The sequence below is a fragment of the Lutra lutra genome, chromosome 14 (genome assembly GCF_902655055.1).
Source record: "Lutra lutra chromosome 14, mLutLut1.2, whole genome shotgun sequence".
Classification (NCBI taxonomy): domain Eukaryota; kingdom Metazoa; phylum Chordata; class Mammalia; order Carnivora; family Mustelidae; genus Lutra; species Lutra lutra.
In genome coordinates, this window is record NC_062291.1 from 52,991,673 (window position 1) to 53,009,613 (window position 17,941).

A 17,941-nucleotide genomic window follows, 5' to 3' on the forward strand; every position below is an offset into this window, starting at 1 on the left:
ACAGGTTTGTCTTAGGTGACAAGAAAAGAAAGAAATTTATTTCTGATCTATTTGATGCTACTGGAATCCCTCATTCTTTATTGTCAGAGAAGCATTTTTGTGTTTGCAAACTGACTATTAAAACCTTCTCTATTTATATACATATATATTTTATTTTTTAATTGAGAAAAGGCAGAAATGAACTGTATTTTTATTAGGCTGAGATTACATACATCTTCTGACAAAGATTTCTTTATGACAGAAATTCACATTTATCGAGTCTTCTGAGATGAGAGGAAACACATATCCTGAGCTTAGTCCATTCTGTTCAGAAATAGTTCTCATAACCAAAGGGCTGGATATTAAGCTCATTTTGTTGCTGCATTTTATTTTTCTAGCTGATTCATAAGTACTTGATCCTTATGAGTAAAATAGAGATGAACCTTTTCCCATAAAACTAAAGATCCTAAAAACAAGAATAACCAGAGTGCTTTCATTCTTGAAGGCAATAAATAGAAGTCCACCTGAAGCTCAACTTGAAAAACAAATGTTGGGACACCTGGGTGGCTCAGTGGGTTAAAGCCTCTGCCTTCGGCTCAGGTCATGATCCCAGGGTCCTGGGATCGAGCCCCACATTGGGCTCTCTGCTCAGCGGGGAGCCTGTTTCCTCCTCTCTCTCTGCCTGCCTCTCCCCCTACTTGTGATCTCTGCCTGTCAAATAAATAAATAAAATCTTAAAAAAAAAAAAAAAGAAAAACAAATGTTATCCCAAAAAATCAGGTTCAACATTAGATTAGACCGCACTCAAACATATCAGTTGGGGGGTGGGGGAGGGACAAATGCAAGCTAGCTGAAAAAAAAAAGGCTACAGTTGGTAAGAAGTTATCTTTCTATCAACTATGACTTTCAAAGAGCAGTAGTTGCATATGTGATTACCAGCCAAGTATACAACGTATACAACAAGTGACTATATTCCTCTTCCAACTGAAAAACCAAAATGGTTTTGATCCTGATCACCTTATTTTTCAAATATTATTCCCACACAAAGCCTTCATAGGGAGAACAGTTTTGCAAATAATCATCAAAAGAAGTTCCCTCCATCTCCTGTTCAGCGCAGGCTCCGGGCTGTTTGTTTCATATAGACCCATGTCCATTTGAAGGCCGTGGGCTTTTGGGAGACTCCAAGTCACTATTCATGGCATTGGGGTCCATGCCTTCCCTCCAATGGGCACCTCATTTCTCACCCATGAATTGAATAAATTGGGACTGGCTGGCGTAAAGTTTGAGTTGATCATTGATGTCTACCCATTTCACTTTCTGGGTCTCATCACCAGCTTCCAGATGAAGACAGTCAGTTATCTCACCTGTATCATCATGGTAGTTCACAGCCTCTGTCTCCATCCACGAGTTATCTGTGTTGCGGGGATCATCCATGTAACTTTTATAGACACCAAGTGTTCCTGATTGAATAGTTTGTGCAGTTGTTTCTCGGGCTCCTGGGTCTTTGCTCTAGATTTCTGTAAGGAGTTCATGGCTTCCTCCCCAAATTCTTTCTTCAGTATGGTACTAATTTTCTCTCCTGGCCCCACCATTTCCCCTGGGATGGCCCATTCTCCACAGTCCTTCCTTTTGATGGCTACAAATTGCAGGACATTCCTCTTAGAAACAGGTTGGATAATTTTCTTCCCCTTGCTATCATTTTCCCACTTGGTTAAAATGGGATCTGCAGCCTGATTGGGACCCCACCACCCTAGAAGCCCTCTGCCCACCAGCCCTGGCCAACCTGCGGGATTTCTATGTCTGCCATTCTCCACCTCATACAAACCATTTTGGCTCCTTCTTTCAACATGCCCATCCTCCTCATTGAATTTAGAAGAGAAGTTCCTGTCGCCCACCAGAGGGTCTGCCCACATGGGCCAGGCCAAGACAGAACTGGCTGTGTACTCGACAGGCTTGTACTCTGGCCACTCAACCTGCCAGCTTACCTTCTTATCCGGGACCTGGCTTCCCTCCACTTTGGACCCAGGGTATGGAGAGGTCCTGGCCTTCTCGTGGGGGTTCTCAGCAGCGGCCTTCGAATCTGACATGATGAAGCTTGGAGGAAACCCACCTGAGGAAGGCGGGTTCCAACCAGCGGAGATGTTGGGGCAGCTGCTGGGCCTGCAGGCCACAGAGGCCAAGGTCATGGAGAGAGACACCGTGGCTAACCACTTTGCCAGGCGTTCCCTGTTGCACGGCCGGCGGGGATTTCGGTGGAGCTCAGGGATGCAGAACCGCATGTGGAACCAACTGCAAATGGGGGTGGCGTGGGCGGGGGGTGTGTGCGGGCGTGGGGGGGGGGAGTGCCCCGCCACCCCAGCCATGCATGCCTTTTCATTTTACACTGAAAGGTTTTGACATATGGAAGGGCTTCCAGATGTCAAGTGCTGGGGTTGAGAACATCGCCCAAACACCTCCAACAAAATTAGCACCCAACGACAGCAAAAGTGCTTTCGTGCTTACCAAGGTATTACCCATTAGGGGTAGATTTAGTTCCCTAGGTCCAGAACCACAGTTTGGGAGAGGGCAGAATGAATGTGCTGAGGGTGGCAGGTGAGGTGGTTGGCAGATGGGTAGAGGGGGAACACAAAATGCCTTGTTTGGGATGATCAAAACCCTAGTGAGTGCAACCTCACGCGAGGAAGAGAGCTCACTTGGTACACAGAACATGGTCCTTGTGGGAAATCCATGATGCACAAGATATGGGAGATGGTTCAAATCTTGGGTCCACCATCTACTCACCAAATGGCTTGGGCAAATTGCTTCATCTTTTTCTTCAAAGAAGTATTGGCTACAGCATGCCAGGAGCTGTGTTAAGCACAGAAGATTCTATTGAGGTCTGGACCACATGACCTCTGCTCTTAAAGGATTCCAGTGGTAGAACTAACACTGGAAGGGCAGGGCCCTGTACTCCTTAAGAGCCAAACACAATCCAGTTCAATCCCAGCTTCCCCTCCTTCCCTGGGACCTTCTTGGGCTAAGTTACTTAAACTCACTTCAGAATCCTCATGTGTAACATGAAATAATAATATCCATCTCATAGGGTTGTGCTGACAATTAAGTGGGATGTTACACATGAGTCTGTTTGCACAGAATCTGGCCCACTGTATGTACTCAGACATGCTACTTGTCATTACTCTAATTATCATTACCTTTTTGACCCTGCACCTTGAAAATAGCAGGACAGTTGCAATAATTATGGGAATTGAGCAACTCAGATATGAGGTCAGAATTAAACAACCTACGATTTCTCTGTGTAGAGAAATTCAGGCCGAGAAATAATGGCATCTCAATCCTAAAATGATAAATAATGAGCAGAAGAGGCACTAGCTAAGTCATTATATCCAAGAAAACAAACCCTAGGGAAGGATATCTTAACATGAAACAGATAGTTTTAGAACAAATGGAATACTATATATACTCTAATTGAAACCCAAAGGATATTTAGCATTTCCTACAGGTTGTTCCATGTTACACCAGTCCCATAAGTGATTTGATGGTCAAACATGTTTGGGAAATTCTACATATCTCACCACCCTCCCTTAGAAATTCAGGGTTCACATTGCTGTTTGAAAGATCCTATGAATTCCGGTAAAAACAAACCGACCAAGCCTAAACTATTTAATTCTGTTTCACCTAGTATTTTTTCAGATTACCTGACCAGAGAATGCTTTGTTTATGCAATCATTGGTATTATTTTAGGAACACATCTCCTCAACTTCAGAAAAGTTTCAAAATGTGTGCATGTGTGCTTGAGGGTAGGTCGCTAACCATTTGAAGTTATCACCCTCACAATGCAATGTAGCTGTTGAAAAGTCATCCATCACCCTCTTAAAGAAACCTAAGCTAAATGAGCCAGGACTCCAGAAGGCTTGAAACCCAGAAATAACTGGAACTATTGAGAACAAAAAGTAGAAAAGGACTGACAGCATAGAAATGTAAGACCTGGTCATCATCAACCATTGTCATCATTATCATTGTCGAAAATTTGCTGTGTGCACTGTGCAAAGAACTGCTAGGAAAGAAAGATGATTATTAAGAGATATAGTCCTAGGTCTATAAGTTGTGCCTTCCTATGCTTGCATTGATTTTCACTTGTGGGATTCTTATTCCTCTGAGTCTCCTAGAGATGTAGTAGGAAAACCACTGGTGTGAGAACGTAAACATGTTGGAAGAAGACACTTGTAAATTCCTCATATAATTATTCCCAGGCATCATAATATAACTCATAAGAAACAAATGAAGCAGGAGTCTTTCGGCTGGTTCTAGCTTTCCGCCACCATAGGCTACGTAACTGTGTACCTGACACTTGGCTTCTCTGGGTCTTAGTTTCTCATGATGAAAGGAATCGGTTGGCCTCTGTTAGCTGCTAAAGTCCTTCCAGCTTTAACATTTTATGATTCTAGGATCTTTGAAAATCTCATTATTGGAAGGCCAAGATCGATTTTTGCTATGAATCAAAAAAAAAAAAAAACAAACAAACAAAAAAGAAAACAAACCAAAAACCCTGCAGATGTTCAAATATAAACAACAAGATGCTCTGGCGGGGTGGGGGTTGGGGGTGGGGGCAAGAGACACTTGAGGAAAGCAAGGGAGCAGGGAAGGTCTGGTATGTCCAGTACAATGCAGAAATACAGTGGGCCAAAGATGATTTCACAGAACACCTACCCAGAAAGGGACATTAAAACTAGTAATGAAAGGTTTTGCTTGTTTTTACTATCATCAAAGAGAAGACAGTTAAATCAGACCATTAGATGATCAAGGTGCAAAAGGTACTCAAAGGGAAAGAAATGAAGTATGATAGTTGAGACCAAAAGAATGATTTGCTGGGAAGCCACTGGGGAAACTCTCTTTTCTAAATTGTCATCCAAAGCAGAAAAACAAACAGCACTCGAACGAGAATGTTCTGGTCCATGCAGGAGAAAGCCCTGAAGGAATTGTAAGCACAATCAGAGAACAAATCTTTGGTCTGCCGCTATGAACTCTTCTTGGGCCAGAGATGGCCTGCGTGATTCCCATCTTATCAAGAATATTATGGAGGGCAGAGTGGGGATGGAGAGGACCAGGCTGATTACAGGACCCCAAGAGTGCAATAACCCCTAATCATCCTTCCAGCCTCTCTTTGGGAAGCAGAAACAAGTGGTATCCGCAAAACTGGATTACTATGAATTATCCGTCTCTTCCTAAAGTGATGTTAAAGCTCAACTTCTGGGCGCCTGGGTGGCTCAGAGGGTTAAAGCCTCTGCCTTTGGCTCAGGTCATGATCCCAGAGTCCTGGGATCGAGTCCCACATTGGGCTCTCTGCTCAGCAGGGAGCCTGCTTCCCTTCCTCTCCCTCTGCCTACCTCTTTGCCTACTTGTGATCTCTGTCTGTCAAATAAATAAATAAAATCTTAAAAAAAAAAAAAAAGCTCAACTTCTGAAAGAAATCAGGAAGGAAAGCAATGAAGAGCTTTTCTCTTTAAGGTGATAATACTGATAATAAATAATAATAATAATAAAATAACTACCATTTACTCTCTGTGCTCTCTGTGTACCGGTCTGTGGCACACTGGTCAGTGAGTGATCAAGGTATTGGGTCATTAGTCTGGTTTTGAAGTCAAAGAGAAAAATGGGACAGTGATTAACTTTTTTTAAGATTAAAGAAAACTGTGCCTTTTAAGAAGTGACTTAGGCAGGATAATTAACGCAGCCATATATAGAATGGGGGCCATCTACAATTTAGCCTAAGAAATCTGAAGTAAAATGTGTAACAATGAGAGTCAAATAAGCTTTATTTATAGGAGAGGTAAGTTTCAGTGTGTGTGGTATGATGTGAAGGTGTTAGGAAAGTCCAGCTGTCCCCCCAAAAATGTCTTCCTGACCCTCTTAAAATACTTCCTGGATTTACACCATTAAAATAACCCCCTTTGAATGCAGTTTGTATTGTAAAATACACATTTATTTCACATTCAGCTGTTGTCATGCTTTCCGGAGAATTAATGGAGCAGGCCAACAAGGATGTCAACCGAGGAGACAAAGATTTGAAGGGAGAGGAGGAGGGACCCTTTCAAGGACGTGTGTGTGTGTGTGTGTGTGTGTGTGTGTGTGCGTGTGTTTGTGTGTTTGTGTGGCATCGCTCCAGTCAGTTCAGCAGCCGTGGGTGCCTGCTAGACCCCAGATCCTGAGCTAGGTCCCAGAGATGAGAAGGTAAGTCAAGGGGGAGTTCATTGCCTCAAGAAGCTTACAGTCCAGAAAGTGAACTACATGAAACTCATGGGGAGTTCTGAAACGTGTAAGAAAGGAAAGGTGGAGGGGCAAAGAAGAGTCTCTTCCATCACAACATATTGAAGGCTTGGGCACTCCGTTAAAGGAAGGCATCTTTTTGGTCCCAGGGAGCTCCCCCAAGGAACCATCCAAACTGAAGCTAGTAGGTTTGCCACTCAGTAGGCTCCAGGACTTGATTCAATGATTCTTTTTCATCCTTTGAAATTTAAATTAGTCAAATTTGACTATCTCAGAGCTCATAAACTAGATTGCTGCCTCCTTCTGCCAAAACTCCACCATCCGCAGTCAGTCCTGATTGTACAGTGGGATCGCTAAGGCCCGCGTTAGAGCGGGCAGCAGGGGAGGGAGAGGAACAGCAAGTGGGAGCATAATGGAGAATTTCTTTAAACGGCAAACCGGAGGAGCACCATGTTTTCAGATGACAGTCAACGAGCCCCCTAAGACATAGCTTCTAGGAACGGAAAGAACACTCAGTTACAGCCAAAAAGATTTGGGAACAAGTTCTGACTCTGGTAAATACCGGCTAGCAGAATAGCCATGGGAAATCCTAATAATATTCACCTCTATTTATGGGAGACTGACTACATGCCAGGCACTGTGCTTTGTGTTTTACCCATAAAAACATTTAATTCTCACGACGACCCACTGGGGTAGATTCTCTCATTTCCTATTTTATAGAGGAGGAATCTTAAACACAGATAAGTTCAAGGTCATATAATCTCACATGTGTCAAAGCAGGCATTTGAACACAGGTAGTCAAACTCGAATGTCTGCATTTAGCTACTGTCATATTCCAGTTACCTAAGCCTATTAGGCCTCAAGTCATTCACTTTAAAAAATGGACATGTTGGGCCAGACAATGTCTTGACTTCTTTCTGGCTTTAGAACATTACAATTCTAATTATATGAATTATACTCATACTCAATATTCTTAAGGTTAATCTGTGTTTCTGAGTAGTCTGTCTTAGAGAACTGAAATGTAAAGGCAAATATCTGAAACCTGGTCTTAGATCCCAGCTGTACCTTTTGTTCAGTCAAAATGGACCATATTAGTCACTGTTCCACCAAAAAGGCCTTTCCTCGATCTCCATTTATTGAATTCTACCCACCTTTCAAAAGCCAGATGAAATGCCAAATTAGAGCGCAGATCTATTAGGCTTTTGGGGGTTGAGATTCGGGAGGAATATTTGAGCTAGTGGAAGGAAAAGATGTAGGGTTAGGAAAAAGAAAGGGCGGAGGGAGACACTCACAGATGCAGAAAGCTAAGAGCAGTGATGTTGGTGACCTGCACCAACAAAGCCTTCCTTCTGATGGGCAATAGTGAAGCCACCAAAGTTATATTCACCATCGCCCAGCTAGTGGGTAAGGTGAAGATGAAATGACATACCACATGTTAAATATCTAGCACAATGTCTGGAGGGGACCATAGTTCCAAATTCCATGGCCTACCATAGGAATCTACTCCTCTCCTTCATGCTGAAGAAGGCTGCATCCTGCCCAGGAAGGAGTAGGACAAACAGAGGTGAGCAGAGACTCCAGGGAGAAAAGAGAAGTTAGGAGGATGTCTACTAGAACAGGAAGAGAAAAATGAGAACTAGAGAATAAGAGAGAAAAAAATATAAGGGAATTATGGTAGAAAAGAGGACAGAAGAAGAATGGAAGCAAAAAGTGCAAAAAGGGAACAGAGGGAGGAAGGGAGTTCTGGGGCTTAGAAAGAAAGTTTGTTCTGCTCCTGCAGAATCCCAGAGTCCCAGAGGTAAGCAGGTGCCTCGCCCAAGCTCGGAATGCCAGTGGCTTGCCACCGTGCTCTCTGTTCCACCTCCTTTTCCTACTCTGCTCTGACCCCTGCTCTCTGTCGTCTTCTCCACTGGCTTCTGCTTTCTACCACTGGGTGGTCCTGGAGAGTGGGAGGAAGAAACCAGGGGATTCCTCAGCTTTGGGAGGGACCTCCAGCAGTCATTGTTACTTCCTTCATGGCTCCAGCTCTCACTGGGCAAGACCTTCATGGTTCTGGCAGCTTCTCCCCTTTGTCCCCTGAGCCCTAGGGGAGGAGGTGCATCCAGCAGTTGCTAATCTCAGGATTGCCTCGCCTTCCTCTGGTGGCACTTCCAGTTCTCTCAGCACCTTTGTACCCAATTCGTTGCAATAAATCATCACTATTGAACTGCCTGGGAATGAAAACGTTCACTTGGATTTACCCTCAGAGTTCAAAGACCGCTTTCCCAGTGGGACTGGAAGCAGTGAATCTAAAGAGAGAAAGAAATCCAGCCATCCCAAGAGTCAGGAAGGGTCTGGGTCTACTTCCCCAGGGTTTGACTGGAGAGTGGCAAGTCCATACGAGCTATCAGAGTTGAGGGACTCTTAGCCTAGGAATTATCTGTAAAATGAATGAGTTCATGGCCATTCGTGTCTATTCCTCCATGATTTACCATACTCACTTTAATCGCCTTGAGCCTGAGCTTAAGGAACATCTCAGTTTTATTCCCCCAAGGGTTATCAAGAGCCCATTATGAGTAGAGATGGCACATAGCTAAGTGTGGTGGGGAAGAATGCAAAGACAGGCAGAAATGGAGGGCAGTCTCAGTTTTTGGAAGTGTCTGCTTTTTACACGATGAGGTTTGCAGGCTATCAGGAGACCCTCTTGATAGAGACTCTCTTGAGTTTTTTCAGTACAGACAGAGCTGCAGACACTCAGTGACGATTTTATTCTTACAGTGTTCATCTCTCCCATCCCCAGGGCCCTGTTGAAACCAGGCTCTTGTTTTTAAAGAATCCGCAGACTAGTAGGGGCACAGAGGGGGCACCTGACTGATACTCGAGCCAGACTGATGCAAACCGCAAGGGGTGGATTCTGCACGAGGTTCGGGGAGACCGCACAGAGATGGTAGGAGACGCTAGACAAGCTGAGGGAACTTTGGGGTTTTCTGGGGTTTGGGCAGAGAACAGAACAGGATCAAAATCAGTCTCAAAAGAACAGAGGCATCTAAGGTGTTGTCTACAGGCAAGGGTTTTGGGGGTGAGGGTTGGGCAGTGAAGGGGAGACAGGTGGAGGCCCAGCCATCGAAGACTCTGAGACTAAGGAATTGGGGTTTGAGGCCACGGGGAGTCATCTGGGATCTTAGGCATCATGCGGCAAGGTCACTTCTGGGATGGCAACTTGAATGCTGCGTGAGGACAGAATACAAGCAGAGAAGCTGGAGGCCGGGAAGAAACCGAGTCCCCAGAGAGAGCTTGTAGAGGAAGGTTCGGCTTGACCATCGCTGAACGGGCACATTGAGCTGCGGCTTTCTGTCCATTCAAGGGCAAGCTTCCTCCGTCTGTTTGGGGGGCGGGGGGGGGAGTGCCCCTTCTACGGCTGAATGATACGAAGTCTCCAGCCTCCGAAGTTTCGAATTTCTCCTTGCCAAGGTCGCGCCACTACAGGTGGGCGATCGCGAGCCTTGGGCCCACGAGTGGCTCTACGGCCGCCCCCGGTGGCCGCTGCGGCTCGTCCCCTCCAGGCCCGGGAGCCGCCGCGGGCCGTGCCGGGCAGGGCGCTCCGGGAGCTGCGCGGCGGCTGCTCGAGAGGCCTGGCGGGCGGCGGCGAGAGGCTGTGCCCCAGTTTGTGTCCAATCAGGGAGTGCGGGCTGTGCCCCGAGCCGGGCAGCAATGCGTAAACAAACCCACGGCAACTCCTCCGCCCCCTCGGCGCGCTCGCCCCGCGCCCGCCGCCGCCGCCGCCGCCGCCGGCTCCGCTCTCCTCGCGCCCGCCAGCCGGGCCGGCCCCCCCCCGCCCGCGCGGCTCGCACCCCCGCTGCCCCGCCCCGCCCCCGCCGGCGCGGGCTCCCTCACCTACCGCCCCACGCGCGCGCGCTCGCGCACCACGCGCCCCGCGCGGCCCGCCCGGATCGTGGCCTCCGGAGAGCAAGGTAAGGGCGATGCGCGGGGACCCGGGCGGCTCTCCCGCCCGGCGCGGCCCGAGGAAGTTTCTGGCGTCGCCGCTTTCCGCCGGGCCAGGGGTGAGGGCGGAGGGGGAAGGCCCCCGGCGCCGGGCGAGCCTGGCGGGCGGGAGGGGGCCGCCCGGCGTCCGGGGGGTCACAAGTTGCCCACGCTGACATTGGCGCGGGCTGGCGGGCTGCGCGGCGGGGCGGGCGTCGCGCCGAGAGGGGCTGGAGGCGCGGCGGGGCCGGGCGCGGTGCGGGCGAGGGGAGGGCCCCGAGGAACTTTCTCCTCCGCAGAGGGGCTCCTTCCAGCCCCGGCCGCGGCCCCGCCTCGGGAGCAGTCGGCTCCCGGGCTGGAGGGAGACCATGAAATGTGTTTGAAGAAGCTGACGCAGTTTGTGACGCTCGCGGCTTCCTGACGGGGACCGGCAGGAGCAGCGCCTTCTGCGAGGAGGGACGAGCCGGGGCGGCGCTCGGGCCCTTCCCCCGCCCCGGAGCCGCGCGCCCCGGCGCCTAGTTCGGGGGCCGCGGGCTTTGGGCGCGAGCATCCAGCCCGGGCGGGGAGACTGGCCCCGGCAGCGCGCGTCGCTTCCGTTTTGATTAGCTCGGGTTATTATATAAGATGTCACGGAGAGGGAAGGGGCGAGCGGGAGGCGCGTTGGCGAGGGCGCGTCGGCCTTCGTCGGGTGGCGGGGAGGGGCGAGAGGCAAGGCCGGGCGGGGACCCACCTGTGCGCCCTCCGCGCCCCCTGCGGGTGCCGCCGGCGCGCGTGCTGGGGGCCGGGGGCCCGGGGGGACGGGCGGAGGTGTCCGCCGCTCCCCTCCCGGCCCCAGAAACACTTGGGTAGCGGCCGAAGCATGTTGCTGCTTCCTCTCCGCCGCCTGGCCTGGGTCTACAGGTTTCTGGCTCCAGGCATTCGTACTTTGAAACATTTGTTTAATATTAGGGAAGCTGCGTGTGCGGCGGTCATAGTACGCCCGGAACGTGTGGCGGTGAGCTCCAGGGCGGTGAATGAATCATCGCCCGCGGACCGGGCGCCGATGATTCATGCGGGGTACACACACGCGCGTACTCGCCGTGTACCTCTGACCCAGGGACAGCCGCCCTTCTGCAGCGATGACGCCTGGAAGGGCGGGGGGGAGAGTTCATGCAAAAGAACGGCGGCTTGTTTTTTCCCCCCTTACACAATTTGGGGGAACTTTGGGGTGTCAGGTACCCCAGATTTCCCAAATCTTGCTTCCCGTTCTTGGAAGGGTTGCAGGATTCCACCTGGCTGCATTAATGAATCGGTGGAGGAGCTCTGATTCGCTGCGAGACTGGGTCCTGTCTCATTCAGAATTTGGTTGGTGTCAAGTGAGGTATTGGGTTCTGAAGCAGTCCTTCTAGTAATTGCCTGTGGTTAAGTACCGCTAAAGTAATTAGCAAAAACTTTAAAAGTTACTGGATCTTAAAATAAAAACAAGTGGCTCCTAAGCAGGAGAGGTAAAGATTTAGGCTTGTGTGTGTGTGTGTGTGTGTGTGTGTTACGCCAAATCCAAAAAGGAACTTAGTTTGCCATTAATACAGAACTTTTGCCCACTGTGACCACACTTAAAGCCTAACTTGACTCATTCCCATCTCACTCCACATTTGTAGGATTAAGAGTACAGTTTTCTTATCATTCAGGACTCGGGTCCAATGGCATCTACTCAGAAAAGGCCCTCTTGATCACCTTAAATATCTTTTCACCCCTTACCCCAGGAAGCACACCCAATCCTATTTTATTTTCTCCATGGCCCTTAATCACTATCTGAGATGATTTTATTTTGTCTCAAGTCCTGTCTTTTTGTACTAGAACATAAGCTCCACTGTGGCAAGGATTTTGGCTTGTTTTGATCCCGGCTTTAACTCTAGCACCTAGAACAGTTCGGGGCATATATTAGGCACTGAGTATTTGTTAACTCCTGAATGAAGAAATTCTTTTTCCTAATTTCTTGCTAGGGCTATCTTTGACCATTGAAAGTCAATGCCTTTTGTGAGCAAGGCACTAAGATGGTACAGTTTTGGTTCTTTTTTTTTTTCTTTTGATTGATTCATTTCCTCCTCTGTGCTCTTTCACAGACAGCACAAGCTGGGTTTGAGCATCACCTCCTAAGATGCTGAGTGTGAGGAAAGCTAAGGCATATAGAGCTTTGTCAGGAGAAAGTGTATTACTGTAGAAGACTGTGGGTGATTAAAAATATTACCCGTGCTACTTGCAAAAGAAGTACAGGATATTGAAAAGGAATCAACAAAGTCAAGTTCCCACAGTGCTGTATGTTCTCACTCATATTTGAAATACTTATAGTTCTCTGTTCCTCCCTCCCCACTGTTTTCACCAACCTCAACTTTAGCTGAAGCTTGGGAAGGTCCATAGTAAGTAGCACTTAATATGAAGTATTAATATAACTAAGTGAGTGCAAGAGGCCTTACCTCTGCTTTATTGTTGTTGTTAATGTCAGTAACTCCACAGCAGAGTGGATAGGAGTTACTTAAAAGTATGTTTTAAACATCTTAGAATTAAAGGTATAATCAGTCAATGATATAAGGGAAGAAGATTTCAAATGTAGTGCTGGATGCTACCTGCCTAGAGGGTAAACTTCAGTTTACTCTTTTTTTTTTTTTAGATTTTATTTATTTATTTGACATATTTATTTATTTTTAGTAGGTGGAGAGGCAGCCAGAGACGGAGGAGGAAGCAGGCTCCCTGCTGAGCAGAGAGCCTGATGCGGGGCTCAATACCAGGACCCTGCAATCATGAACTGAGCCGAAGGCAGAGCCTTTAACCCACTGAGCCATCCAGGCACCCCTTCTTTTTATTATTATGAAAAATAAACTGTGGAAAGATATTGGTCAGCTTTACTCCTATAGCAATATTTTTAGAACTCAGTACTTCCAAAGTTAAAGAAGGGCGGGCATCCAGCAGTGCCCTTTCCCCCACAGTTGTGATCGATTTCAAAAGCATAATCTGATTTCAAGAGTAATCTCAGCAATAATGGAAATTTAAAGCTAACAAGGACCTTGAAACTACTTAGCACGATTCATTCTTTTGTACCAATCTCTTTGCTGAGAAAACTGAGACACAGTGAGATGACTCGCCAAGGCTGCAGACAGAGCAGGGATTAGGACTGAGTGTCTTGACATCTTATGGGAAGTCCCTAAATCAGCCAGAGCTCCCATAAGTGGGGGACGTGTGTTTCCTACTATTAGCCCATTGACTGCCTCTTGCTTGTGAATTCTCAGAGTAAAAATATGTTTTATTCAACTTTGTGCCCTTTCATGTACCTTGGACATTAAGGAGCTCAACAAATACTTGCTAAATGTGGTTGGGCAAATTTTTTTTTAAAGGACTTTATTTATTTGACAGACAGAGATCACAAGTAGGCAGAAAAGCAGGCAGAAAGAGGAAGCAGGCTCTCTGCTGAGCAGAGAGCCCAATGCAGGGCTCAATCCCAGGGCCCTGAGATCATGACCTTAGCCGAAGGCAGAGGCTTAACTCACTGAGCCACCCAGGCGCCCTTGGGTAAATGTATTTTAAGTTGAGGAATATACTTAAGAATTGAAAGGGGGAAAAGAAACATGCAACAAAAAAAAACAGGAAAACATATCTATTTTCCAGATTGAAGTTTTCTGATAAGAGTCAGAATATTGGCAGTAATTAACCTTAGAACATTCATAGTAATGCAACTGCTGTTTAGTTTTCATGCCTCTGGTTTCAAACAAAATGGCTCACAATATAAGTATGTGTGCTTGCTTAGTTGGCATATTTATTCACTGGAGAAATAGTAGAAGATAGGAGTCAAGACAGCTGGTAGGTCTTGCCTCTGCCACAGTGTCCAATTAGTAAAGCCTAGACATGACAGCCAAATTGAATTGGGGCTGGGCTCGGCTCTGCCCCTAACAATCAGGGCTCTCTGTAGCAAGTTACTTCGCTTTTTTGAGCATTCTCTCATCTCTTAGGTGATCCCTTTAAGGATTGTCATGGGGCTGGGATAACATTTGTCCAGTGTCTGGTATAACTGGGCCCATAATGAATGGTAATGGCTATAATTATGACTTCTGATTTGTGTGACCGTGGGAGCAGCTTCATCTCTCAAAGCTTTGGTTTTCTTGACTGGAGCATTGGTGGTTGGGATAGGACAAGGGGTTGGGGGAGAATTAAATGATCTCTAAGATCTGGTCTATCTCTAAACATCTCTGTAGTTTAAGGAATCAGTAAAGAATGCACAATTCTCCTGAAGTGTTAGTCTAAGCAAAAATGGTTCATATATCCTTGATCTAACATTCATAGATCCTTGAACTAACAGCAGAAGTGGTTTGTTTCTGGGCTTTCCTAACAATTTGGCATAATTAACTTTGATGATATTAAGTACTTTTTCATTCTTTTATATGACATATGATGGATACCAAGTTAACTTGAATCCTTCAGCCTCTCATCCAGCTTACTATATATAAAGCAGTACGAGGAGTCTACAGGTTAATCAGACATTGGCACCCTTTAAGAGGCTTGAGAGTCATGTAAGGAGCATAAGACAGGTAACCAAAGGCTGTATTACATGGAAGAACTGTGAGAGACACACAAAGAAAATGCTTTGTGATTTCAGAGAAGGAAAAGCTTAATTAAGACAATTAAGACATCTTGAGCAAGGCCTTAAATGATTAGTAGGACTTCAGCTGGCAGAGCTATGGGAACTAGCCTTTACTAAGACTTGAATGAAATGATGTGTGAGTATATCCAGGAATAGAGAGGAATGTGGCTAAGCTGGAGGGTGAGGAACCTGGGGGCAGGATAGTGAGGCAGAAAGCTGCATGGCAAGGTGAGGACCGTACTGCGACGATCTTGAATGCTGGGCTAAGGAGCCTGGTTTGTAGACAGTAGATCACCATCAAAAGTATTTTAAGATGTGTTTATTGGTGTGTGTGTTGGTGGGGGGGTAGTGATGTGACGAGAGCTGTGCTTTAAGATTAATCTGAGTGAGAGGAGCCATGGGCAGTCCCGGTTAGGAAGCTATTAAGATGCTCCAGAAGAGAAGCAATGGAGAATACAAATTAGGGTGGGAGCAGGTGGGTTGGGTGTGACACCATAGAAGTAAATGGGACAGGGATTGTTGACTAATTAGATGAAGGAGTTGAGGGAGAAGTCAAAGATGGAAGCTGAGTGACTTTGGACAGTAATGGCAGGAATTGAACTAGTCAAGAAGAACCACTAGTAAAGGAACTTGCTAGTAGTGTGTAGTCAGTGTTTGTCTTTAATGGAAGTGATGAGAAGTTTGGATTTGGATGCTCACATTTGTGTGCCGGTGAACCATCCAGATGTATGGGAGCCACTGCAAATAGAGGAAATTTGGGGCATCCTTATGAAGGGATTAAGTTGTGAGAAAGGTTCATAGTGTGGGTGAAAAGAATAAAAGGCTGGGGAAGAGCCTTGGAAAAACCAGTATTTGTGGGCTTGTTAGGATGCTGAGAAGAAAGCAGCAGGAGAAGAAAGAGAAGGCCGGGTAAGGGAAGGTGAGAGAGGAGGGTTGGTGGAGGCTGATAGGGTGGCAGGGCAGACATCAATGACTGGGATGAGATCAGTAGACACGTCAGAGAGACCATTGTCAGCAGCCTTTGAGGATAGGGTCAGTTGAGCAGTGAAGACAAGTCAGAGACAAGTCGGCCAGGTGCCTGAGGGGTACCTGAATGGGAAGAAAATGGAGAGAGTGTAAACCGTGATTGCACTGTGAAAATCTGAGAGGCCAGTGGCTAAAAACAAAAGCGTACGAATGGCCTGCGAGTGTTGTGGCTGTCCATGGAAAGAAAGGCCTGGAAATCAGGAGAGGGAGTGGGAAGGTAACTACTGCACCAGGCCCTCCATGAGTAGGACGGTTAGGAACAAGAGAGAGTGGCCATATGTCTGGATGGCCCAGGGCACCCTTGGTTCACACCTGTTACCCCAGTTTATTTATGGGCTAATGTTTGGACAGATATTACAAATATCTGTAAAAATGATGCCTACTTTTATTCTAAAAGAGGTCACTTTTTGAGTAACAGATTATTTGATCACCCAGGTCATGGCACAGGTAGTTATTCATGGAAAAACAGATGTGACACAGAAACAAAAAGACACAGCTTTAGAAAGAGAAGTTGGGAGCTGGGAGGGACGTGCCTGCATCTGAAATGGATCTATTCCCTTGGGAAACAAGAACAATAATGGAGGAGGCCAGTTGATTGGCTAAAAGAAAGTTGGGGGGTAAGGGGTCAAGTTGGGAAGGGGAAGAGTTTGGAGTAGCTTCACATCAGAGTGCCACAGGGAGCCAGAGTTGGCCAGGCCTGACCAGTGGTGGAAGGAATCTTCCCTTTCTTCCTGACTCTCTTCAGCAGTGCTCAGAAAGTTGGAAGTGGAGGTGGTGTGTGTTATCATTGGCAAGACCGTTTCCATCTGGGCAGGGTAGGGAGAAGGTGAGATAGTGCTGCTGGGCTGGGAGAGGAGGCAGTAGGCAGGAGAGTGGAATGTGTAGCAGCTGGTTCAGCAGGGACAGCAGAAAGGGAGAAGTAGGAGAGGATGTGCAGGGGCTGGTGGCAGAGGGCATGGGGAAGTTTTAGAGTAGCTTGGCATTCTGGAGAGGTCAGTTATGAGTGATGATGGAAACTCAAAATGTCACTGAGCTTGAGAATGGTGAGGTGTCACAGCCATGAGGCAGAAGGGCATTGATCTTCAGGAACTATGAGACCAAGGTATACATTATTATACATTATATATTTGTATATTTAACTAATATATACATATATATCAAAGTCTATTTTTTAAAATTCTGGATTACATTTATTAAAGCCTTTCTGAACTTTAGAGTTGGAAAGTACCTTTAAAAATAGGGAAGTTATTCCTTCAATTAAAAGATGGGGAAGCTAAAGTCTTTTAAAGACTTTCTACAAGGATTGTGACTTGTGACAGAGTGTGACGTGTGACAGAGCAGCTCTGGAAGGGGCCAGAATCTCTGAATCTCAGTTTAGTATTTTCCTCTAGAGCCAAAGAAGTAATTAAAGTATCCACGGAACAAAAGTTTAGAAAGCTTCCACTCAGCTTGCCTGCTTACTGCTGTTAGAACACTGGTGTTTGTGGGCACAGAAACCCATTGAGGAGAACTGTGAGATCAGGTCCATGTCCTCTGTCTTCTAACCCAAAGGCAGGTGATGGCATCTTTGAGGAAGATCCATGAAAAGCAGTAGCTCTTCCCCATGATTTAAAAAACATGAAATAAAAAACATTCCTCATTGATGCTTATTAATAGATGGCCAAATGCTAGCTTCTTTATTGATGAAGGCTAGATTGGAGGACATAGCTTGGTATGAAGTTCAAAATGGCCTCGTGCACCTCCACCCTCATGTAGACTTTGGAATGACATGTGGGATGGAAGGTTTGAGGTGAAGAGGAAAAATACCCAGGTCTCTGCCTTTCGCTGCCTAGCGAGAGAAAAAGAGAAAGACACCAAAACTCTCATGTTTAGTGTCTTTCACAGAAAAACTCCATCCATTTGAGAACTGAGAAACAGTTGTCACACACTAACCAAATAAATCATTTTGCCGCTATAGGGAAGAGTATGGTGTGGGGCAAGAAGACAGGAGTGGACAGGGAATATCCCTCCTTTGGAAGCTTTGTGAGTGGGAATGAGATGTTTTCCCCTTTGAACCTACGGTTATTGATCACTCATAGGTTCCTTGTTTGCACTTGAGTTAAA

The 17,941-nt window shown here is 46.7% G+C and overlaps 2 protein-coding genes across 3 annotated transcripts in view; one reads left to right on the forward strand and one right to left on the reverse strand.

The window, feature by feature from the left end:
- Positions 1–205: 205 nt before the first annotated feature.
- Positions 206–7,817, reverse strand: LOC125084912 (ADP-ribose pyrophosphatase, mitochondrial-like). Of its 2 annotated transcripts, XR_007122735.1 has the most exons (5): positions 7,735–7,817; positions 2,761–2,826; positions 1,965–2,139; positions 1,344–1,615; positions 206–445 (listed from the first exon to the last, which is right to left on the reverse strand). XR_007122735.1 is itself a non-coding variant. In XM_047702884.1 (4 exons), the coding sequence occupies exons 1-4, from the start codon at positions 7,758–7,760 to the stop codon at positions 1,535–1,537; spliced, it is 348 nt and encodes a 115-aa protein (XP_047558840.1). In that variant the 5' UTR covers positions 7,761–7,817; the 3' UTR covers positions 784–1,534. The 2 variants fall into 2 exon arrangements, 1 of the variants encoding a protein (XP_047558840.1); XM_047702884.1 differs by lacking the exon at positions 206–445 and having other exon boundaries at positions 784–1,615.
- Positions 7,818–10,065: 2,248 nt separating this feature from the next.
- The window catches only part of PCGF5 (polycomb group ring finger 5), a 129,281-nt gene continuing 121,405 nt past the window's right edge, over positions 10,066–17,941 (forward strand). The window contains exon 1 of the mRNA XM_047701439.1: positions 10,066–10,193. The gene's annotated coding sequence lies outside the window, so the exon portion shown is untranslated. The remainder of the gene's footprint in view (positions 10,194–17,941) is intronic.

Coding starts and splice junctions, on each gene's coding strand:
- LOC125084912 (XM_047702884.1), bottom strand. CDS start 7,760: ATGAAGGAGAGGAGTAGATTCCTATG. Junction 2,140..2,760: donor CAATTTGCCCAAGCCATTTG/GTGAGTAGATGG, acceptor TGTGGCCTGCAG/GCCCAGCAGCTGCCCCAACA. Junction 1,616..1,964: donor GCCAGGTCCCGGATAAGAAG/GTAAGCTGGCAG, acceptor TGCAATTTGTAG/CCATCAAAAGGAAGGACTGT.